The sequence below is a fragment of the Leopardus geoffroyi genome, chromosome B1 (genome assembly GCF_018350155.1).
Source record: "Leopardus geoffroyi isolate Oge1 chromosome B1, O.geoffroyi_Oge1_pat1.0, whole genome shotgun sequence".
In the NCBI taxonomy this organism is placed as follows: Eukaryota; Metazoa; Chordata; class Mammalia; order Carnivora; family Felidae; genus Leopardus; species Leopardus geoffroyi.
The window spans coordinates 16,201,624-16,226,363 of NC_059327.1; the positions used below are offsets into that span (position 1 = coordinate 16,201,624).

The 24,740-nt window shown below is 40.3% G+C and overlaps 1 protein-coding gene and 1 long non-coding RNA gene across 51 annotated transcripts in view; one reads left to right on the top strand and one right to left on the bottom strand.

Moving 5' to 3' along the window:
* Positions 1-24,740, top strand: part of LOC123585606 — a 191,415-nt gene that overhangs the window by 118,207 nt on the left and 48,468 nt on the right. The gene's annotated exons all lie outside the window — the stretch shown is intronic.
* Positions 1-24,740, bottom strand: part of SORBS2 (sorbin and SH3 domain containing 2) — a 348,480-nt gene that overhangs the window by 53,703 nt on the left and 270,037 nt on the right. For 29 of the 50 annotated variants that reach the window (XM_045453378.1, XM_045453373.1, XM_045453705.1 and 26 more), the window contains 6 exons: positions 17,901-18,039; positions 13,646-13,818; positions 8,638-8,704; positions 7,896-7,940; positions 4,939-5,128; positions 2,233-2,347 (listed from right to left, as the gene is read on the bottom strand). In XM_045453378.1, the coding sequence (XP_045309334.1) occupies positions 2,233-2,347; positions 4,939-5,128; positions 7,896-7,940; positions 8,638-8,704; positions 13,646-13,818; positions 17,901-18,039 (729 nt within the window). Of the gene's footprint in view, positions 1-2,232; positions 2,348-4,938; positions 5,129-7,895; positions 7,941-8,637; positions 8,705-12,859; positions 12,992-13,645; positions 13,819-17,900; positions 18,040-21,821; positions 21,858-24,740 lie in introns of those variants that run through there. The other 21 variants (XM_045453723.1, XM_045453439.1, XM_045453433.1 and 18 more) reach the window with 4 other exon arrangements.

Here is a 24,740-nt window from a genome sequence, read left to right on the forward strand (position 1 = left end):
AGTCTCTGAGATACCACTGTGCACTTAGCCTTTTGGATTTTTTTCTAATTTAGAGAGCCAATGAGAAAGAATTTCAGGATTGATGAAAAGCAAAAGAGGATAATAGCTTGGTCCTAGAATAAAAAAGCCTGGCCAAAATTACGTAGACTCCTAGCCCAAATCCTTTTTGCATAATGCTGGCCCCCAGCAAAATTGTTTAGGAGGAACAGAAATGTTGATTCTTTCTGTTTCTCCATAAGGTATCTATTCTCATTTCCTTCCATTCCTTCCCCTCTTTTTCCCGTGGCTGCAGAGCCCTATCTGTACCCAAATCTCCAGCAATACAAATACTTCCAGAACTTTCTGTTCTTCTTAAAATACAAGTCTAACTCTGCACACCCATTAAATGAAAGACTCAAAGTTCCTCAAGATAAGAGTCTGTGTTTTGTTCACTACTGGGTCCCTAGCACCTGCTACCATGTTGAGCACATAGTCGGTGCTCAGTAAATGTTGAATGAGTAAATAATAGAAATATCCTGGGGCGCCTGGGTGGCGCAGTCGGTTAAGCGTCCGACTTCAGCCAGGTCACGATCTCGCGGTCCGTGAGTTCGAGCCCCGCGTCAGGCTCTGGGCTGATGGCTCAGAGCCTGGAGCCTGTTTCCGATTCTGTGTCTCCCTCTCTCTCTGCCCCTCCCCCGGTCATGCTCTGTCTCTCTCTGTCCCAAAAATGGATAAACGTTGAAAAAAAAAATTAAAAAAAAAAATAATAGAAATATCCTGGTGAGGAAGCTTCTGAAATCAATCCTGTTGCCTGAGATCACAGCTACTAAAGTGTTCCAATATAATCACAATGTTCTTATGCATTCTTAGAATGATTATTAATGAGCATCTTATTATTTATATTTAAACCAGAGTCTCATTGTTGTGCATAATTATTTTCCTGTTTTCAATTTTACGCAATGGTCACATTGTGGTTCACGCAATTCTCATCCCAGAAATTTCAACGTATCCTGATATTCAATCATATAACCTAGTAAATGGGTTATAAGTTTGCACTAAGCCTGCAAACCAATGGTGTTCCTTTTTTTTTCTTTCAGTTTTTTTTTTTTTTTTGGTGAAGTTCTGTTTACCCTAAAAGATGTGGGTTATTTGAAGAAAAGCAAAGATGGCTTAGATAAGTATTATGCGTGAATTATGTGATTATAAGGTTTTTGAACATGTTTCTCAAGAACATAACCATAAATACAGGGTTTCAAAAGCTAAATGCAGGACGCTTATGTTGGGTGTGGTAAGGCAAAGGTTTCCAATCAAATTTCAGGGCTGGCCTTGCATTATATATAATAATGTGCTTTCTTGGATACTCTTAAGGGAGTAAACAAAGAAAACTCTCCTTTTCCTGTTCACTGACACCACCCCAAATTCTTCTAAGGCAAAGAGGACAGTAAATTGCAAATGGCTCTCTAGAAGCAGGTTTTGATAGAAATGCAAAGGAACCATGGTTTCAAAGGGATCCTGTGGGCACTTATCTCGGAAGGAAAGCAAAGGACTTGGAAAGGAGGATGGAGGGAAATAAAAACCAAGACCGAGGAATAACCTGTTTGTTAAATTGCACTTTGAAGCGGCAAGTGGCTCTTTTCAAGTTTATATCTCTTTTTGTTTGCATACATTAAATAACTAGCAAAATTTCTGCAAAGTTAAATATAATCTTGATCCATTAGATTGACAATCAGGAAGCTTGAGGCTTGGTAACCTGAGAGAGATTTAATAAGAATCAATTAAAACAACTGTTTTTTTTTTTTTGAAAGGCATTTCAGAAATTTCCCCTTAATCCAAAGAAATATTAAGCAACAGATACGGAAGCCAAGGGATGGAACTGTGTGGGTTCATTTGTATCAGAGAGACTAATGAATGATTTTTCTCATTAGCAATGGAGACTAGCAATTAAGACTAATAAGACAAGCCATTAGTTATGAATTTTTTAAAAAATTAAGCTCAGGGCCATGATGAGGCCCAGCTACAGTTATATGCCAATGGATCCCATATTTGGTTGGTAGGGGCAATAAATTAGAGCGTGTGTCTTCAATTCTCAGGCAATATGCACGAATCGTGATAGAAAATAAACTTGATTTTTAAATAATGCCAAATACATAGATTACGTTTGAGACAAAAATTACTAAACGATACAAAATTCAGGTCTACTTGGGAACCCAGAAGCCTAGAGAACTGGCATTCTGTTGAATGACAAGTGCTTACTGGTCTTTCGTGCTGCAGAATTGATGACTTCCCAGGTTCATACTCAAAAATACTCCTTGGCTCAGAACGAAACTTTCTTGTGTCCACTTTTCTGTCTGGCGGATCCCAGTCATGCCTAGAAATAAACAACAAATTACATATAAAATAATCCTCTATGCCTCAAGCTGTTCTATAAAACCATTGGCTATCTGTTTACAAAGTTAATCTCAGTATCGAGTTTTAAAAAGTATCTCAGGATAAAAAGTTAATCTGCATAACATACCCCATTTATATGTTGTCGTACATAAATGATTTAAAGAAAGGCTTTTATTTCATGTTCTATTTTCCTCTATTTTTTTTCTCTCATAAGTGACTATCCTGCTGGCTCCGTAACTCACACGAGGGGTTTACAGACGCGCATGCTGCCAGTGATCTGCCTGTAAACCCTTGGGATCATGTACAAATAGCAGCTGTGTATACTTGTGTTTAGAATAGGTGGCGGTTATGCTCCATTGAGTTACGTGAGTTTTGCACCACTCTGTGACCTGGCATCCTTGATCCAAAGCGACAGGGAGTAATGCACACGCCATGTTTCATCTTATTTATCCTGCAAATGGCATCCCAGTGTGTCTGTGAAAAGGACAAAAGTGTCCCTTGGATCGCCAGCCAGAGAAGCAAACTGTGTGGTAGGGCAGAGCCTCCTTTGGTCTTACCCTTGGAAAACCAGAGTGAGACAGCCATCCTATTGCATAAGAGACCTTGGAAGCAGCTCTTTTTCCTGAACTAATATCCTTCAAAAGGCGGTCAACGAGGGACTTTGAAAGTAAAGCTTTTCTAGGTAGCCAGGGCTATAGAAGGCTTCCTTTGTGAGGATCTTTTTTTCTGCGAGAAGAATTTTCAGACTATAGATGGGAGCAATTCTGACCCATGGAATGAGATTAAATTCTCACTCCGAAGCACATTGGAAATAGAAATGCTTTAAGAGACAGGACAATTGGGGACAAGTCCTGGCTCACCAGCAACTGATGACTGATATTCAACAGATGTATTTTGAGCATCACATGAGGCAATGTATGTGAAAGACATCTAGAAATTTTTAAGAGATTATCATATTTTTTAATGAGAGATTTATTTCCACTAAACATAGAACATATAATACATTTAAATTTGAGTTAATTTTGGTTCTGTTTGAGTGGCAGAGATAAGATTTTGTGTCTAGACAATTATGTCTCAAATTTAAGACATCACACTTACAAACCTAGAGTTTATCACGAGGAGATTGGTATTAAAGTGAGGATCTCTTCATACATGATGTATATCTATTTTCATGTCTCATACCCAATTTGATCACCAGTTACTCTTAATGGTATAATGGCATGTTGAATATAATATTTATGGGATGTTTATGATAGGTGGATGCTTAAAAATTAGTACTGATGCTAAATAATTCTTATATTTTCATTAATTGCTGTATCTCATGAGCTATGGCTTTAATCAGAGCTGAGTTGGGACGTACTGGCTATATGAGCTGAATAATTTAATTTTCTAAAACAGTTGATTTCACTTTAAAATGGGTTTAAAGTAGAACAAACCTCATTGAGTCATTCTCAGAATTACATGATATAATCCAGAAAAAGCACTTAGCATAGTGCTTGGCTTATCGTGAGCTCTCGATAAAGGTTACCTATAAGTAGGATTATTAGTCATAATCCTAATTAAAAAATGCACAGTAACAGTGTGTTTATAAATTTTTATTTTCGTGTAAATAGTTTCTATAAAAACATTTCAGTGGGGAAATGAAAATTAGTATCATCTTGAAAAGCTGGTATAAATGAGTCACAGATAGACACCTACTAACTAATGCCTTATTTATTATTTATGAATAATTTTGCCTGCTTTCAAAGAGAGGCTTTTGTGTATGAGAGGGGAAATTTTAAGTCATGAACAGACCTAACATTTTGAATCTGAGGAAAATGAAAACGGCATAATCTCTGACATGCTTTGCCAAAGGAAGTACATGTCCGTTATTTCTATTTATTTATCTTCTGATATGCATTTATTGATCAAAAAGTAGAGATTGTGCACATGTTTTTTTGTTTCAATTTTTTAATGTTTATTTTATTTTTGAGAGAGAAAGAGACAGAGTGCGAGCAGGGGTGGGGCAGAGAGAGAGAGGGAGACACAGAATCCGAAGCAGGCTCCAGGCTCCAAGCTGTCAGCACAGAGCCCAACGTGGGGCTCGAACTCATGAACCACAACATCATGACCAGGCACCCTGAGATTGTGCTCATGTGATTATGATATTATGAGCCAAGACTGTGAAAACATTTGGGGCGCCTGGGTGGCTCAGTCAGTTAAGCATCTGACTGTGGCTCAGGTCATGATCTCACCCCTTGTGAGTTGGAGCCCCTCATCGGGCTCTGTGCTGACAGCTCAGAGCCCGGAGCCTGCTTCGGGTTCTGTGTCTCCCTCTCTCTCTGCCCTTCCTCTGCTTGAACTCTGTCTGTCTCTCTCTCTCAAAAATAAATAGACATTAAAAAGAAAAAAAGATTGTGGAAGTGTTTGTCACAATCCCAACAGGGGAGGTCAACATGGCGTATATGTTGACTAATAAGGTTATACGCGCAGTATCTTGCTAAGGTAAGCACTGACTCTTCTACTGAGTGCCATCCGGGCTTACTTGTATCCTAAACTAAACAGAGGCCACTTCTGGGGACAATGCCTTACTTTTCTGTCGAAGATCGATCTCTTGGTCGAAGTGGTGGAACTGGAGGAGGAACGTGCGGGGGAGGGATGGGGGAGGAGGCATCCTTAAAGACATCAGTGCCGTTGTCAGAGTGGCTTTTGGAGAGGGGTCTGTAGGTCTGGGTCTTTGCAGCAGGATGTGACTGAGCGCTGTAGGGTGAGTTGTACAGGCCTATCATGAAACACAGCACAATAAAACAAACAGAAGCAGAAAAACATTTTAAAAGTGCATTAAATTGTTTATACCCCACAAAACATCCAATGATTTTAACCAAGTTTTTATCGGCAAGCATATTCATCATGCATGCATCAGGCGGTATGTTCTTAATCGATTTATCAATATTATTAATCTATTAATCATTAGTAATATATTAATTGATTAGCGATAGATTCTGTACACAGTCATTGCTTGCAGTAAATCTTCAACAGCATTTTTAAATTAGTAATGATTCAGACTGGTATTAGGTATAAATCTACAGATACTCAGCAAATTTTCTCCTGGATAATATAAACAAATAACATAGTTAAGGTTTCAGGGGAAGATTAAAAATAGTTCATAGAACTGTTTCCAAATATCTTCTATTACTTTAAAAGCTCTGATTTACCTGTGATAATTGACATGTTAATTGCAATCACGCAAAATATAGTTTTTCAATTTTTTATTTTAGTTTATTTTTTTTTTACAGAGTATGCATGAGTGGGGAGAGGGGCAGAGGAAGAGGGAGAAAGAGAATCCTAAGCAGGCTGCACGCTGCTCAGCCTGGAGCCCAATGTGAGGCTTGACGCAGGACTCGATCCCACGACCCTGGAATCATGACCTGAGCCAAAATCAGGAGTCAAGATGCTCGAGGGACTGAGCCACCCAGGTGCCCCAATCAAACAAAATATTGAGCAAGTTGTATATGTGCTGTGCAAGGCTTAAGGACACAAAATCCTCAGCAAGCTTGTTGTATATCTGAGGAAATGAGACACGAATAGAACTGTGATTGCAAATAATTGGTAATCTGACAAAGGCCAGATGAGGAAAATGCATATGAGGAATGAAACATTTTAAAGGATGGTGGATTGGTCAGAGAAGATATTATGGACCAGATGGCACTAGGTTGAGCCCTGGAGAACTGGTTTGGGTGGGTCGGGGAAGAGGGAAGCAGAGATGGCTCAGGAAAAAAAAAAGAGGCAAGACATAGCACAGTGGGACTCAGGGTTTGTCGAGAGGGAAGAGGCTAGTTACGGTTGCTTTGTCTACCAATTAAACGGCAAAACTATCTCAAAAGGGCTCTGCAAGGTTATATGTAACTATTACTCTTCAATTTATTAATTACTAATGGCTACAGAAATTCAAGAGTAAAGATAGTAATAAAAATTCTGAATTTCCTGCCACCTCAGACTTGTGAGTGAAGTCAGTTTTCACTCATCTGCTTCTCCTGAGGGTCCGTACAACTTGCAAATGGAAAGACAGTGTCTATGCGTACTGCTTTGCTTGGGTTCCACGGTCAGACGTCAACTGTACAGCTTGTTAAAAACGTAAGAGGCCCAAAATGGAGTCACTTATGCTAAGCACCCCCGTCACCCAGTGGAGACTTAATTACAGTTTTGATCAGAAATGGCCTCTTAAACCAGACCATCAGGCATCGCCTGACCAGCAGGGGTGAGGTCATCTCACTCACAGACCCCTGCTCTCCCCTTAAAGCAAAAGGAACCTTGCAATAATCTCTCTCTCTCTTTTTTTTTTTTTTTTTGCTTAGTGTAACTTCCTTGTTTGGCTCCCTTCTGCCTATAAAAGTCTTTCATTTTGTACAGCTCCTCAGGGCTCCTTTCTATCGGCTAGATTGGATGCGGCCGCATTCGTGAATCGTGGAACAAATCCAATACTATCTTTAAAATTTACTTGCCTGAATTTTGTTTTAGAACAAGCTAAACACAGGAGGTGAGTTTGGAGTACCTGTGGCTTGGGATACAAGTTGAGGGAAAGATTTTACTGGGCTTCCTGCTGTCACCAGGAAGAGTGAGGACCTAAATATCAGAGGTCTTGCAGCTTGCTAAGCTCGTTCTGCCTGTTTTTTCTTCTCTGTTTGTCTTTGGAGACTCCTAGCAGAGTCCCTGACAGTTAAAGGGCCTGAGTGCTGGCCTTCGGGCAGCAAGGAGGGGAGAACCTTATGCAGGCCTGAGGCCAGGCTGGCCAGGGGACCCCTTACAAGGGTGCAGGTGAACAGCCTGAGCCTCAGAGCCTGCTCTCAAGAAAGGAAACCGTTCAACAGTCACTAGCCTGGGGCTGAGTGGTGACAGGAGGCCCTATATAGGATCCCCTAATGTGACGCTTAGGGGAAAGGGAAGCATTTTGTAGGGATCCCTCACTCCAGCCCTGCAACCATTTCATAAGATACCAACGCCCTCAAATACAAGGAGAAACGCCCAGAATTGAAGTCATGCCATTATGACCGTTGGCAACTCTGAGTCAGAAAAGTGGCCCCAGCAGAGTGGGATTTTTAAAAATCCTTCAATGAATGGTTGCATTTTGGGAGCAAAAGCATGGACAAAGTCACAAAATACTTTTGCTTGACTCGTTTTTTTGTGAAGTGTATCTGAAAGATCTTACGCAATTGTGATCACTCTCTCTGCTGATAAAAAGAGATCTTTATCTTATTTTGTACCCCAGTTACAGTGTGTTCTTTCAAGCCGTCCTTCATACTTTGGTTAAACATTCCTGAAGCTGCAAATAAACGGACAGTGTGAGAATGAAGGAGACAAAACAGTATTAGTTCTCATTTCCATGGGAAAAGATCGATCCTTTTGTTATGCATGCTTTGAGAAAAAAAAAAAAGAAAAGCATCCTCTTAATTGTCTACACTGAAAACATGCGCTCAAACAGTGGTAACACAGTGAGTGGGAAGTGATTCCCAGCATACAGTATTCATTGCGAGCAAGGAACCCCGTCCTACCTGCATTATATGTATAAGGAGTATTATACATGTCTGTGTCATCATCTAGAAAATGAAACATAAATATCATGGTAATACACATTCGGTCACCATATCGTAACAAGACAGTAGAACTTCAGAGAAACAAAAACAATTTGGTAGAAAACCAGGGTCTCTTGCCTGGTGCATAACACCATTTTTCGAATTTTCTAATACTGCTTTGTTCCCGAGCTGCTGCGGTTTGACCTCGCTGGTCCGTAACATATTTGCTGGGTTGCCCTCTCCCCCGCATGCAGGGCCAGGGCTTTTTCCTCACTTCCTGGGCCAGCCTTCTCTTCTGAGTCATGAATTTCCTCCGGAAGTGCTTTCGAGATCTTTTGTCAAGCTAGTGAGACCTACCTCTGCTTTCTCTCTCTCTCTCTCTCTCAATCAGCAGCTGGCATGGGTGGACAGAGGAACAATGACAGCGCCACACCCCACACCACGCCAGACTGTGGCTGGGGAGGGAGGAAGGGACCAGAGCCCCTGGCACCCCTCCAGGGTCACCTAACAAGAGGCTTCTTGGCAGCTCAGGGGTGAGGCAGCAGCTCAGGTGTCTGTGACTTGAGGACGGTAGAAGGAAAACAAGGAGGAATGTTGAAAGAGGGACCGCCATGGAGTTGCTAGGGTCTTAACGTTTTGTGTGAACCGGAACTCTACAGGAGGATACGTGTATACCCTTTGGCCTGGAGGATCCGATCAGAAAACAGAACAACACACATACCCGGCTTGTGTACCATGTGGATCTGCTTGAACATCGTCTTGTACCAGTCCTTCGGTCTGTCAACTGTCTGTAAGAGAGAATGTTCAGTAGTTACAAAACCGGTTCCGAGGGGCGCCTGGGTGGCGCAGTCGGTTAAGCGTCCGACTTCAGCCAGGTCACGATCTCGCGGTCCGTGAGTTCGAGCCCCGCGTCGGGCTCTGGGCTGATGGCTCAGAGCCTGGAGCCTGTTTCCGATTCTGTGTCTCCCTCTCTCTCTGCCCCTCCCCCGTTCACGCTCTGTCTCTCTCTGTCCCAAAAATGAATAAACGTTGAAAAAAAAAAAAAGACCAAGGCTGCTTGGTATTCAAAACCGGTTCCGAGTCGACACTGCTTGCCCCTCCACGGTTTTCTTTCTACATTTTATCTTTTCTAATAGCAGGTTTCTGTCTGTGATTACAAAAAAGAACAAAAACCTATTTCATGATGACAGTACTAGTAACTTACCTAGTTATGCATGGGGTTTGTAAATATGTTACCCCTTTAGGCTGAATTTAGGCTGAATTGGGACATTATATGCTGTGGCCAAATCGCACTTGCGCCCAGCATTAGATAGTTGATATTTGTACAAACATATTTATATAAAATGCACTGAATAAAAGTTGTAGTGTTGTTTGTTGAACTCCTTTTAATAGTTTGTTGAACTCCTTTTGGTGCTAATTAGCATTATCCTTAAAAACATTTTCGCGAGGGTTCTGTTGAAAACATTATTTTTAGAATTAACTAGGGAATATTTTTTACTGTATTCTGATCAGCTTAGACTTAGAGAAATAAAAATATGATATTTACTAGGTTAAGTTAATAAAACCCCGAATGTAGTACAGTCAAGGGTCCTGCGGTAAATCTAAAAAAATGTAGACATTGTTTAAAACTTTTTTTAACATGATAAATAAATGTATGCAGCATTTGCTTTGCTAAATTATAAATTCCTTGAGAGTAGAAGCTCTTTCCACGTGCCTGGATTTGGACACGATAGAAACTGGGTTGTAGTGGAAAGAAGAAATTAATGTCACCTCAACCTAGATTCAAGTCTTGCTTCCTTTAATTATTGTTTCATACTTCCTAGCAGTATGAATTTGGATCATTTAGCTAAGCTTTTAGAACCTCAGCTTGTCCTTCCTAAGATGAAATAATTATATCTACATCATAGGATTGTGATGGAAATGGAATGAAACCATGTATATAAGACCTAAAACAATGCCTAGAATGTAAGAAATGCTCAATAAATAGTAACAGTCAGTAGGGAACATAACATATTTATAGAATAAAATAATGAAAGAACCCAGGTTATTGGATGGAATTCTACCTGATTACATACCTGTGAAAGTAGACCTACACTTTTATAATCATAATTAAAGATTTTGCTTGGCAAGATCTTTATCTCAGCGTTTCCAGAAATACTCCAGCAAGAAACCCAATCATTCTGTATATAGTGATAAATACACCAGATTTTCCAAGACCATTCTCTTGATATAAAATATTCTGTTAGGACTGCCACACAGATATTCTTGTACTTTTTAAAAGACTGAGCGTTCGTTTAGATTTTATATCCTATTCTTTTCCCCTCAGAAATGTGGTAATTGCATTTTTCATCTGGAAATTGAGGGTTTTGTGCCGCATCTAAATTTATTTTGGTCTCTGAGCATACATGGTTCTGATAATCACAACAAATATAGATTAATATTAAGAGCTACTTGACTTTGTTCTGAGTCACCTCTTCATTCATTGTAGGCTCTTTCTACATTGGAAAAGCTTTGAGGAGATTGTTAACTGACCTTATTTTCAAATGATGGGAGCTGGTGGGAGGGGTGCAGTGATGAATCAGGAGTTTAGTTATTATTGGCTGATTTAAATAAAGTGGCTGAACATGTATCTTTAAGGGACACTTTCATAAAAGAGCAGTTTCTCTTTTGTTAAGCTCTGTTTCCTTTATGTCTTCAGCAATAGAAAATAAGAGGTAAGTCGGTGCAAACATGTTTCCCAGCCATACCTGGACACAACCAATAGCAACGAGGAAGCCTAAATGAGTTATATCCCTGTATATGGCAGTGTATCTTGACAGACAGGATTTTTTTTTTCTTCACTTGCTGGAGGGCACATATCAGGCAGGAGCTTAGTTTTGCCATCTGCTAGCTTTATATGGTGAGCACAGAGATGCCAGGAAATGCCCAGTGGTTGGCAAAGAGGAGTATGAAACTCGTATAGGGCAACACTAAAACTCTTTGTCCCTTTCTAAAAGAAGCACTCTGGGCATTTGAAGTTTCTTTTATAAATGGCATCATGGGCATGTTATGTCTAATACTGAGATTAAGTAAATAGAAGTCTACTCAAGTTTAAGGAAGTTTGCTTCTGTATGTGTCCTTCAAGGTTACTTTGTATGGGCAGTAACTACTAGCAATTCACGATTCACTTGTTTTCTATAATCTTGGCAGAATTCACCTGGATTTTACTTTTCTACAGTTTGCAAAGTATCAAAACTCGATGTTGATTTATCACGCAGAGATTTCCAAAAAGGGAAAAGACACATATTTTCTACGTACGAGTATACAGTGATTCTATTCTATTTTTGCCCCTTTCCAGCTTTGAAAATGCTCGAACGGTGTTATATTTGAACTAGAAAAAAAAAAAGAGTCTTGTATTTCACTTAACTAGCTGGCTTTAATTAGACAGCCTCCTGGGATCTGAACCCCAGCGATTTTTGTTGTTGTTAAGAATGGCAGTAAAAGGCTAACCCAGACGTCCCAGGTCACATGAGAGAGGGCAGACTGGGGAGCCTTCATTCAAATAACTCAAAGGTACATTTGTTGACTTTTGGCTTTCTAGAGTTTCTAGCTTACAAAATTCTGTTTCCTTGGTATAGGCTGGTTGTCTAAAATGAGGCTACAACATGATACACTGAGACAGTACTGCCTTTGGTGGATATGCTGAGCAGAAAGTCCATGTAAAGCAATTTGAGTCTGATAATCATTACTCTCTACACGGATGAGAAAGAAAAACAACCTTGGAGATTCTTGGCCTGCTGTGGCTCAGAGACGGCCTGACTCAACATTTATAAACACAGCTATACTTGGGGATGTGCTTGGCGAGGCTGAAAAACAGGGAACGCAAGTTAAGAGTCTTCACAGACCTGTACCTTGTGCGTACAATTTTAAAAGTCTAAATAAGAACACAGCTGTGCCTAAAAATTACGGTTCCTTATAGGGAACTTCTGGGTTGCTTACATTTTATTTCCTATTTTACAGAAGGGGAACCAGCATTGAATGTTTAGTATATGTATTTGCATATGCGTATCTAAACATGCTTTTGATTTGCAAGTGGGAAGACCACTAGAATTTTAATATTACTTGATTTTCACTAACCTTTGACAATGTCTGGTATTTTTCCTTTGGAAAACTAAGAAGCAAGTCTTTGCTGCTTAAGAAAATGATGTCGGATGGATAAAAAAAACTGGTCCAGCTTTTCATGTTGTTTCTTATATATCATTTATCATGTTAAAAACACACCCAGAGGTCTCAGACACAATCCTTTCAGACAGAATCTACAACAAGTTAGAGTCAGGAATATCCTAATTTGTGAATATACTATGACTCGAGGGTCGATTAAGCAAAACCAATGACACCATACCTGTCTGACACTACATCCCTACGTTATTTGGAAAAAAGATTCCAGTTAAACCATTTTGAGTCAGAAACCTTCAAAGGGAAACAAATGACAAAACACCATCACCGGAAACGTGCAGTTGTCTTAAGACAGTTAGTCACAATCCCTGAACTTTTTCTGTGACTTAAATATGACAATCATCAGTTCCAACATAGATTGTTAGGACTTGATAATTAGTCACATTCAGTGTTCCCAGAATCTAGTGCGTCTACAACCCCATCAACTGCTGTGCAGGTTGACTTTCTGGCTTGCAATTCTGATACAGATGCTTGGAATAATCCATTTTTTAACTCTTCTCTCAGAACGCGCAATCCCCATCTATGAGAAATGCAATCTTACCACTGCTTTTTTTTTTTCCTGATCTCTTTCCCATTCGTTTCCTCTATCCACTATTGTCTTTGCACCCCCTCCCCACCCCCCCGCCCCCAGGGTTTGCATTCCAGGGAAGCAGCTCTTGGCAACACCCCTGCCAGGTAGGCAGGAGTATGCAGCCTGAGCCCTCTCCTTGCAAAGCCCCCCAGTTCACCTGCAGACGTGCTGCGGCCCTCATCCTGGCTTCCAGAGTCTTCCTTCTGCCGGCTAGCACAAACCTTCTCTGCGAGTAGACTGGTCAGCGAGCAGCTGCCTGCCCGGGCTCTCAGTAGCTGCCTTTGCTGCTGCTGAGCTTTGCCAGAAGGGGCTGCCCTGACACACTGAGCAATGCTTTGGCAGAGTTTAAAGCCAAAAAAAAAAAAAAAAAAAAAAAAAATCCAAACACTTTCACTTAATATCCCTGAGGGCTCACAGCAGGCACAGCTGAAGAGGGACACTAAAATGTGTATTTTTCTTCACAGTTTTTTTTTTTCTTTCCATGACATTAACTCCCTTTGCTGCAATCATCTCACCGCCCAGCTGCCAATTCACGGCTCCCAATCTCCTGATGTTAACACACATCCATTCCAAGAAACAAATCCCTGGTTTATTTGCAAAGCAGTCAAAGCATTCACCTTGTCTCGTTCCTTCTCCTTTCTCTCTATTGCCCTAACGCTCCCTGCAAGAGGTGAAACAAAACAAAGTATACCTTTATTGTTCAACAAAACTCACAATCTTCGTGATTTTCAATTAAGATGCAAACACAGATTCTGTGATTAGCTTCAATCCACAGTTCTTTTCCTCTTTCTCTGCCACATACAGCATAATATTCACGAGAACTCAAATGGCATAGAGGGCAATCCTCGTTATATAAGACCACAGGAATGCACAAAGCCGTTGACAATCCGGCCTTTGTAGAGCCTGGGCATAGCCCTGCAGCCACCACGCTGGCATTTCCTACCGTTCTAATTGCGGTGGGGATTCCGGATTCATCCACGGGCCCGATCCCCGGGTAGTGGGGGGCTTTGATGACCGTCACTCTCTTCTCCTCCTCTGAGGATCTGTACAGTGGTATGGAGCTGCCCACGGTGCCGTCCAGAGACTGCGCGTGCTGGGGATAGGTCTCTGTGGAATCTGCCGAGAAAATTTGGGGACATATCATGCATTTGATACACAAGGACTCATAAGTTGACGGCGCCTCTTGTATATTTATGCCAACTGTAACGTAGAATCTATTTCCATCGCTCTCTCTTTTGACCCATTTACCTTGCATTCGAGCCACTCGTTGTTAGCATGTAGGTATATACCCAACAGAACAGTAACAACAAGATCCTCGTCGTTGTCTGAGGAAGGGGGAGGGGGAGGGTGACATTTGTGGAAGGACCGTGTGGCCGTGTAGCAGCCACTGTGTTAAGACAGTACTTTACGTCTGTTAGCTCACCTCTTTCAAATTATTAGTGCTGATTTTTATCTAAGTAGACACGATGGCCAGATATCTTGGCTGTTACTTTGAAGCATAAAACCCACGACTTGCCCCTTGAGTATAAAAATTGCCCCGAGCATATAAACGAGATGAGATTTATCGTGTTCCTAGCTTCATGCCATCTGTAGTAACTTTTCGTATACTTTCATAAGAAACAGAGAGGACACATACGTGCAATACATTCCACTTACTCTTGGTTCACAGATATTTATGAAGATCAACAGGATTACCATTCATTTTGTACAATGGATACCATTCATTTTGTACAATACGACTTCCTGCTGTTTTGCAATAAATTTCAAAATTTTGGTGAGCAGGAATGATTCTTTGCCGTAGTTTGTCTGATCTGGTACTCAGAAAGGAAGGTCTCTCTCTCTCTCTCTTTAATGTTTGTTTATTTGTTTATTTATTTATTTATGTATTTTAATTAAAAATCTTTATTTTTGAGAGAGAGAGAGAGACAGGGACAGAGCACGAGCAGGGGAGGAGCAGACAGAGAGGGAGAAACAGACTCCGAAGCAGTCTCCAGGCTCTGAGGTGTCAGCGCAGAGCCCGACGTGGGGCTCGAACCCACGAAAGCAAGTTTATGACCTGAGCCAAAGTCGGACTCCCCACCGACTGAGCCACCCAGGCACCCCAGAAAGGTCTCTTTTTATGTGGACATGGAAAAGCTCTAATGTTTCAGGATACCATCACTTGATTACATATATATGCATATATGTGTGAATATATATGTAATCTATCTATCTCAAAACATAATAGTATTTTTTTAGTTGTTTATTTTTTACTTGAGAGAGAGAGAGTGAAAACAGGGGAGAGGAACAGAGGGAGGGAGAGAGAATCTTAATTTTTTTTTGAGAGAGAGTGCACACATGTGCACACAAGTGGGGGGAGGGGCAGAGGGAGACCTGATGGGAGGCTTGATCCCATGACCCTGGGATCATGACCTGAGCCAAAACCAAGAGCTGGTCTCAACCGACTAAGCCAGCAAGGTGCCCCATATATGACTGTATTTTTGTAACAAATTTATATAAAAATTCATAAGTAAGATTTTAAAAGATTTAACTCATCATTATAAGGATAACTACAGATAGGACTCCTGTAAGCTAAAATCTATTGTAACACTAATAACTGCTATTGCTATTATTATGGCTATATTCAGTTTAGTTTGCAACAGAAAAGCATTTTAGATACATTTCTGATGAAGAATGAATAAGGCTAGGAAGGAAACGGTATCTTTCCCAAGCAATTCCAAATGTGATATTTGACTCTGATTTCCCATTTAGTTCCGAAAAGTGTTTGAGTCAGGAACCACGATGGCAGTATTTCTATTAAACAATAAATAATTTTTGAGCACCTCCTATGTGCAAAGTCCCAGCCCAAGCAAAGAGTATGAACTCTGTCTTCACATATGGTTCGTTAGAGTCAATGAGTTTATAGCTTATATAAGTTAGCCTTTTATTTTATATTTCTTTTATAGGTCCACTAACCCTCATTTTTGTAGTCTTTTGTCCTCAGCTTAATATAAAGTTTCTCGAAGGAGGATAGATTTGTATATTCTCAGAACCTATCTCAGCACTGGCTGATTGGAATTTGTTCCAGTGGGACAAGGGACATTTCTTTCCTTGTAGTATGGCTTATATGTAAATCTACCCATCAGTATGTTCTAATAAGAAAGACTGTCTACATTCAAGTATTTATGTATTTTGTTTCTCGGGGTGGGAGGGACAAAATTGTGTGTATTAAGACAGGTAATGAGGGGCGCCTGGGTGGCGCAGTCGGTTAAGCGTCCGACTTCAGCCAGGTCACGATCTCGCGGTCTGTGAGTTCGAGCCCCGCGTCAGGCTCTGGGCTGATGGCTCGGAGCCTGGAGCCTGTTTCCGATTCTGTGTCTCCCTCTCTCTCTGCCCCTCCCCCGTTCATGCTCTGTCTCTCTCTGTCCCAAAAATAAATAAACGTTGAAAAAAAAAATTAAAAAAAAAAAAAAAAAAAGACAGGTAATGAGGAAAAAGAGTCAGACTTTGATGATAATTATTTGAGAAAACATTACGGCTAGAATAATTTGTAGTTTTACTAAAGGAGTGTGATGATGCATAGCTATATAAAAAATCTAGGTATGGGGGGCCTGGGTGGCTCAGTCAGTTAAGTGTCTGACTCTTGATTTCAGCTCTGATCATGATCTCATGGTTCATGGCATTGAGCCCCACGTCGGACTCTGTGCTAACTGGGATTCTCTCTCTCTCTCTGCCCCTCCCCCCTTACGCACACACATGGTCCCTCCTTCCCTCTCTCTCTCTCACAAAATAAATTTATAAACATTTTTTAAAAGTCTCGATATAAAGGACTCCTGTTACAATACTGCACCACGGACGGATTGTTTCAGAGCAGTGTCTGGGCACAAGGGCGTCCTACTTTCTTATACTCTAAAAGGACAGCATTATAACATTCACAGGTGATCCCCACGAGCACCATTAGAGAAGGCACAAGTATATTTAGACTTTTCTTTGGTGAGTCTCAGGGCTCCATGTGAGTGTTCCAGAGGCTCTGTTGACCACAGAAGCTGAGTTCCATAACGCACACGCCGAATGTTCCCGGGTAAGCCTGGATGGCGTCATGTCTTTCAACGAACAAACGGTGCTGGGGGAGAAGAGGTCCTGCCTGCTGTTTAAGGAGGAGAGGAGAGTGGAAGGCCTGTGTTCTGTTGCTGTTTGGCGGTGGCCGGAGGGATCAGTCTCAGCCTTTCTGAGAGGTGTGCTGCCTGCCCTCTTTCCTCTGCCTTCCTCCCGGCTGTCTGGAGGGAAGCCTTCCGGTCCCTCAACATCATGGGACCTTTCTCAGCTTGAATTCGGACGACGGCTTGATTTGGTTTGGTTTTTAGTGTTTTGGGGTTTTGCTTTTTTACATTGTTAAAAACTAAGAAATACTCACGTTGTTTTCTAAACAGTCCTACTATATTTGCCACATAAAAGTGTTTGTGATCATACAATACAAGTTCTTATCCAGGAGGCTTCAAAAAAAAAAAAAAAAAAAAATCACAGGGCCCGTGAAATGATACGCTTGAAAGTTTGTATGAATGTTCAAATGTGCATTTTTCTTTTTCTGGAGGAGAGCTCTCTCTTTCATCTAATTCCTAATCCTCAAAGGATTAAGAACTCTCTCTATAGCAACTTCAGGGATCATTATTTAAAGGAACTCCTGTCCCAGGCCAATGGTCTTCTGGTCTCAGTTCAAAGAGCGTTTTGCTACTTTGTGAGGTGATGGTTTACTATTTACTGTTTTTGTGAGGCAGCTGTCCCCGTTAGACTGTTTTAACTGTGAAACAATTCTGTATATATGCCAAGAGAATTTTCTACAGTGAAAGCTTTTCCACAAAAGAACGAGCTGTTTTGAACATGGATGGTATTTGCCATCCATGGAAATGCGCTACACGAATGTTCCAGTGGGGAGAACTCTCCTGCCTGACTAGTCGTCCACCTTCTCTCTACTTCAAACCACAAACACTTAATAGTTGTTTCCAGGCTGAGATATAGATGTAGTCATTGTCTTGGGAGAGCTGGATGCCTATTTTCTCCAGTGACTCCTCTGCTCTTAATTCCTCCCCTAGCATAGGTTCATTAAATACGGGAGTGTTGAATATCCCACCTCTTTGGAAAAATTACTCTGATGTTTTTCTCCTGTGGTTTGTACTTGTTATATGAAATTGTCATGGAAATCATGACTGCAAAAGACTTACCAAGTGACCGGCCATGCTGCATGATAATGCTTGAGTTGAGCGAGCCTGGGAGAGAGTAAGCTGAAGGGGAGAACGGCCTTTGATAGTAACTCATTGGGCTCACAGCACCTCCTGAGTTTCCATTCACTGTTATCTGGCTCTGAGAAGAGAGTTGAGACATCCAGGCAAAGTGAGGAATGTAAGGAACACAACTGTTTGGATTTACATATCATGAAGCAATCTATCCTATTCTAAAAGAATCAATCTTTTCTGGCAAAGCATCAGAAAGGCATGATAAACCACTGGCTTCTCCCTATTGCAAATCTCATTTAGTACTTTATGGGTCTCTTTTTGGTTTCTTGAGAATTTATTGTTTTGATTGATTTATATCTGAGTATATTATATCCCCAGTGAGATCTCAAGATACTTGTTGGAGATAGTCATATTTGTGCTGCTTTTATGTTTTTTTATAATGTTCGACCTGTGCTAATAACATAGTAGATATTCAATGGATACACATTCTAATTGAATTGGATCAACTTAGTTCACAGAGGCTGAGCTCACCACTATTAAGGATGCCTCTCTATCCGCAACACAGCACCGAGCATGGGCACAGGGGGAGATTACATAATGCATGCAAATGAGACAAGACATTAGTAAGAGCATTTGGTTAAAATACTTTACAGCTGAATACACACAAACACAGATAAAGAACCATCATTTGCGAACCTTTTCTACTTTTCTACTGATCCTAAAACAAATTAAACTTCTACAATACAGGCCTGAAATGTAGGTAGTCAATTACTTACATATTTCCTTGATTTGTCATTTTAAAGCTCATGTTTTGAAAATGGCCAAGAGTTAATTTAATTTCATATTTTTATAGCCATACCACATCTGCCCTGGGGTCAATAAATATTCCATCACGGTGATTGTGCTTACTGATTAAGTGCTTCTCTGAGCTATTACAGAAACCACTCTCCTGTCACAAACCACCATATCTTATAGGTCTTATACCTGAACAGCACTGGACATTCAAATGATCCGAGGCACTGGCCCACCCAGATGCCTCGGAGCCTGTCTACAAGTTTGATAAATTACCTGAGAATATTTTTGCCACCTTGCCCAAATTGGTTTGGTTGTTCTTTGTCAATATAAGTATGGTACTATTGCTATAATGTGTTACAATGAGTGTTAAAAGCAGAATTCTTATTAAAAACCATCATGTTACTGTGTTACTAAACTTAGAAAAGTTGGCTTGAATCCTATTTTGATAGTTTCAATAATATTGACTATGGGTTAAGAAAATAAATATTGCAAATAGACTTCATCTTTCATCATGTTAAACGGACCAGGATTTTACTAATGAAATAATACCATTAGAATTTTAGAAAATATTGTTATAGTGTAATACTTATTAGGAAAATCATCTCATGGACGACCTATGTGCAATTTGAACTGCAACTTGAAACTAAGTTCAGTTCTAGTTAGCTCTGATTGTGCCTGTAAGACTATATGTATGTAGGCCTTTCAGGCTCCTAAGGAGTCTTAAGTATAGCAAATTGAATTGGTTAGTACATAATTTTATATGCTATTACTGTTCTGTGTTTTTGGTTAAAGGCCCTACTATTCCTTGACGTTTTAAAATGGAGAACTATTGAAAACATAGTAGAACATGGAGAATCCCAGGACCACTGAGCTTCTCGCTTACTAGCAGGTAGGGTGTTAGCCCTGCAAAGTGAGGGGCTTTTGTTTTGTTTTGTTTTGTTTTGTTTTTTCTGTAGCCAGTCACTAATAGGAACATTTCATGGCAAAGTTTTATACCCAACCATTGAATGAATACTAAACCCCATTTAAAGCATTGTTAAGTATTTAAGAAAGATACTAAAAAGTCTTTTGTCTTCTATAATTGCGATGTCTTGAAAAGCATGTGACTTATAATATTTCTCCATGCGTGAAATTTTCAGGTTTATGACATTGACATGACATAAAAATTATGTAGCACAACTAAAATTTTGTTTACAATGGTGCTTATTTCAAACTTCATCATAAAATCAATTTTAGAAAAAAATTCTCCACTTTTTTTGTTTGCCTAAGGTTAGATACCTTTCAAACTGAAGCCATTGTCTATACATTATATGTGATGGCAAATGTGTGCGTTAGGAGCGCCTGGGTGGCTCAGTCCGTTAAGTGTCTGACTCTTGGTTTCAGCTCAGGTCGTGATCTCACAGTTCGTGGGTTTGAGCCCCATGTCGGGTTGTATGCTGGCAGTGCAGAGCCTGCTTCTGATTCTCTCTCTCTCTCCCTCTCTCTCTGCCCCACCCCTGCTTGTACCCTCATGCTCTCTCTCTCAAAATAAATAAACTTAAAAAAAAAAAAAAAGAAAATCTGTGCCTTAAAATCTGAAAGCATTTAGTTATTCATAAATCATTTGCTAGGGACTCTTGTCATATAGACATATTTAAATGATATCATTTGTATGGGGACTATTTATATATTGCTCTAAATGAAAGATGAATTATTGGTATATAAAACAGTAAATGAATTCATAAATTTCTAACCCAGAATGGCTCAGGAAAAACAATTCCAAAAGATCAGAGGGCTAAATTTCTGCAGTGTAGACTAGGAGTATTTACATCATTCGCCCCTATAAGACAGATAGGTTCAAAAGATGTAGCGGTTAGTGAAAGAGAAGCGAGAATCAGCATCATGCGGTCAGCAATTATGTATGCGAGAAACAAGGGTGTGTGAACTAGTCACACAGGACAAATTCATATGAATCTCAGAGGTAAACTGTTATCTACCAGGATTTAAGACTGGGTTAACATTGTGGAAAAATGTTAAGACTTTTGCTATAACTTGATCATCATAATATATGTATACTTATCTAAATTTCTGAGATAATTTATTCTTTTTTTGAGATAACTACTTATCAAAGCAAATCACTGTACAACTCATTAGCTAGAGCAGCACAGTGTAAATATAAATGACTCTGAAATGAATCAGAATAGGGGCGCCCGGGTGGCTCAGTGGGTTAAGCGTCTGACTTTGGCTCGGGTCATGATCTCTCTGTTTTTGAGTTTGAGCCCCGCGTCGGGCTCTGTGCTGACAGCTCGGAGCCTGGAGCCTGCTTCGGATTCTGCGTCTCCCTCTCTGCCTCCCCACGTTACACTCCCCCACGCCCCGCTCCACTCATGCTCTGTCTCTCTCAAAAATAAATAAACATTAAAAAAAATTTTTTTTTAATGAATCAGAAGACAGTTGACTTTTTCAGCTGAAAGTAGGCTTATGAGGATGACTGTAGAGGATCTTCTGGACAGACTGTGCAGAATCGGTTCAGGTATAATTTACACCTACGTGAATAAAAACGCTTGGCAGCAAAGTGAGATGGCAGACAAGAAATCAATCAGTCCTTGTGTCTGGCCCGTGGAGATCTGTTTAAAAAGTGGCGGAGGCAAAGGAAGGAAGAATAATGTCCCGCATGGCCACCTGGTGCTGCAATCTGTCACAGATGACCTCTGACCCACGGTCGGGAAGGTGTTTCAGAATGGTCAGGGACGTCGGGGGCACCTGGGTGGCTCAGTCAGTTAAGCAGAACGGTCAGGGATGTCAGAGTCAGCTTCCTGAGCGCATGTGGGATGGTTGGAGAGAACTCACCGGAGGAGCAGGACAAGTCTGTAAGTGAGAGAGTCTGCGGTGTGGCTGTGGGCAGGGAGGACAGGAGCGAGGGGAAGGGGTTTGCAAAAAGCAGTGTGAAAGGCTCGGGGGGGGGGGGGGTCTATGCAGGTGTGAAGGCCCCAGATCAGCAGGTGGTGACAGAGTCGGTGGGGCTGGGCTGGGGTCACCGTCTGGTAAGAAGTGGTTCAGTTCAAAAGCACCACGGAAGGAAAAGCGTGAGGAGGCTTCTGGTGTGCTTTGCCTGTGAGCCTGTGAAGCATTTACCTCTGGCACATGGGCAGCTAAGTTCTGGTTTCCAGGCTGAGTATGAGGGAAACATAACAAGAGATATAAATTATTCAGTTAATAAGAACATCTCTTTTTGCAATGTGGCAGAGAAGGCTTTATTCGGCTTAATCATCAGCTGTATTTGCAAGCCCTTTTAAGAAATATATTCAAAGGATTAGTTACCGGCATTCAGTACAGAGCAAGCATGAAAAAGTGAGGAAAATAAATCCAGTAAGTGTTTTTGGAAATAAGACCAATTTTCACGTAGCACTGCATTGTGATTTTGGGTGGGGGCTTGAGAGGCTCGGCATCATGGAATTTTTCCCTCAGAAGTTTTGTATTGTGTCCCTGTGACAGCAAAATAATATCAGGTCGTCTATTGGCCAGCAGAATTCCTTTCGCTTCAATAGAAAAGTCTTATAGCAGATTTCCCCCGACTGCCTCCCCCCTGGAAATAACACCCCCCCAAAAAAAAAACAGGTTACCCCATTTTTTTCTGACTTACAGATCTAAAGAATGATGGAACGAAAAACAATTAAGTGGAAAGGATATTTTGATTTCACTATAAAACACTAAAAGAATTGAACTTTAAAATATCCTAACTGTGCAAATGGAGACACCTGTTTGTGAAAATGAAGTGAAGACAAAAATCAGCCCCTGATGATGGTTAGAAGGTACCTTTAGTTGGTTAGAGCCACTGTTGGTTTTAAGTCTTAGGTAAAGGAGAAAGAAACTGGAGAAAAATAAGTTTTAATGCCTCCAAGGCTATATAACCCAAGAGGCTAAAAACCATGGTGGAGGGGCTGTCTGTAAAAGGAAGAGAGCGGATGGCCCAATACAGGCTTTCTAGCTATCTCTTCTGACCATCGTCATGTCTACCCACACATGTCAACTGTGATGATAAACATCAGCCTCATCATGAGTAAATGAAACTTTGAAGCAAAAAAGAATTTTTTTTTTCTTAATTCTTCCTTTCCCCCTTCAGAATAGAGGTTTTTTTGTTTTGTTTTTGTTTTTGTTTTTGAGTGTTTGGTGTGGTGCCAGTTGTAAGACAGATAGCCAGAACTATCGCAGGACATTAATACCAGGGTGAGGAATGAATTAAAGAAAACTGTATAAACTTAGAAATCTTGCCTAGGAAAAGTTTAGGTGGTACTATTTGGTGTTCTTGGCCAGCCAGCATTTTCCTAACCGTTGGTACCATACAACTGTTCCTCTCATAAAAAGTCATAATTAATTTTTTTCTTCAGCCTTTTAAACAAATACTTCTAAAACAAATACGTAAAAAGGTTTCTCATAGTCACAGCTTAAAAAATGTGATGAAGACTATTGACTCTTCTCTTAAGAAAAGTGTACAAATTCATGCCTACATAAAATTCCGCATAAACTTTGGGGATTGTGGATACCATAATCTAACAATCTAATTTCTTAACTTGTTCGATTAATCTAACAAGTTAAGAAATTCCAACCCTGGATAAAAAGACAGGTTTCCTTATCCTATTTTTATTTAATATGATTGCTGATGTTGTTGTTTAAACACACTTGTTTTGAAAGTGATACTTTTTTACTGTCTCTACGGTTTTTTTTTTAAATGTTTTATTTATTTTTGAGGGAGTGCAAGTCAGGGAGGGGCAGAGAGAGAGGGGACAGAGGATCTGAAGCGGGCTCTGTGCCAACAACAGAGAGCCTGATGTGGGGCTTGAACTTATGAACTACAAGTTCATGACCTGAGCCGAAGTTGGACGCTCAACCAACTGAGCCACCCAGATGCCCCCTTTACTGTATACAGTTTTAAAATCTCTAGAATTAACTGACAGAAATCTCCAAGTTCCCCAGAATTTAAAATATTCTCGTAGTAATGTATGCATGTTATCATTACATTTTTATAATAAAGTAAAATTACATTATTATGAAGTAAAACTATAATATTATGAAACTACAATAATTATAATTTAAAATGTAAGAATTTTGCTAGAATTCTGAATGCAATTCAATACAAAGCTATCTTGGGTGAGTACGGTGTCCATGGAATTTCTCATAATAATGTAATTTCACTGAAGAGCTTTCCATGCAACATGGGTCTCTTTAGTTTTACTTATGCTCAGTGAAAATTCTGTTAAATAATATAAATCACGCCAAAGGATTTGAGTTATCTGCTCAAAGGAGTTCTTTCCCCTTCAAAATTAAAAGGAAAAGCTAATGACTGTATCTCTCCCTGGATTGGCTTACCGTATGCATCCTTTTGGACTTGAAACATGTCAAATGCTAAAGCAGATTGTCTCTAAAACCAGAGTTGTCATGGGTAATATGAGCAGTTTGTTTGTGTGGCATTGTGTCTAGGAATGGTCTCTATCCATTCATTTGTTCTTTCAAGACCTTGTCTGCAGAACTCTTTCACTTTGCCAATTTCTCTCCCTACCTCCTGATATGCTCACAATTTTGAGTCTTAATGCGCGTGTGTGTAACAGATGGAATGCATCTTGGTGAGTCATACCACATTTAAATTGCTATAGATGAAACTAAAAAAAAAAAAAATCAAGTCTATAGGTTACTCACACAAAAGCTTTGAAATAGCTTGCCATAAAGATGTAAATTACATCTTAGACTAGTTTTTTGCGTGACCCTGGTCTCCTCGTTGACGAGATGCCCTCTTAGACACAGCAGGAGAGAAAACCACATGCTACATGTTTCTCTGAGGAAAATGTGGTAAGAGTGGGGGCAAGAGCCTGAAAAGGGAAGAGGAAGTATGTTGTCAACCCAGACTACTTGGAGTAGGAAACGCTAATGTAAAACAAGAGAATTTGTTTTCCTGCTGAATTTCGTGGCAGATAGACAGATGACTGCAGAAAATCATCATAGTTGTTTTGTGTCTCCATCTTCCAAGACATGTAAGGTTAAGGCGCTTGGCTGTAGGCC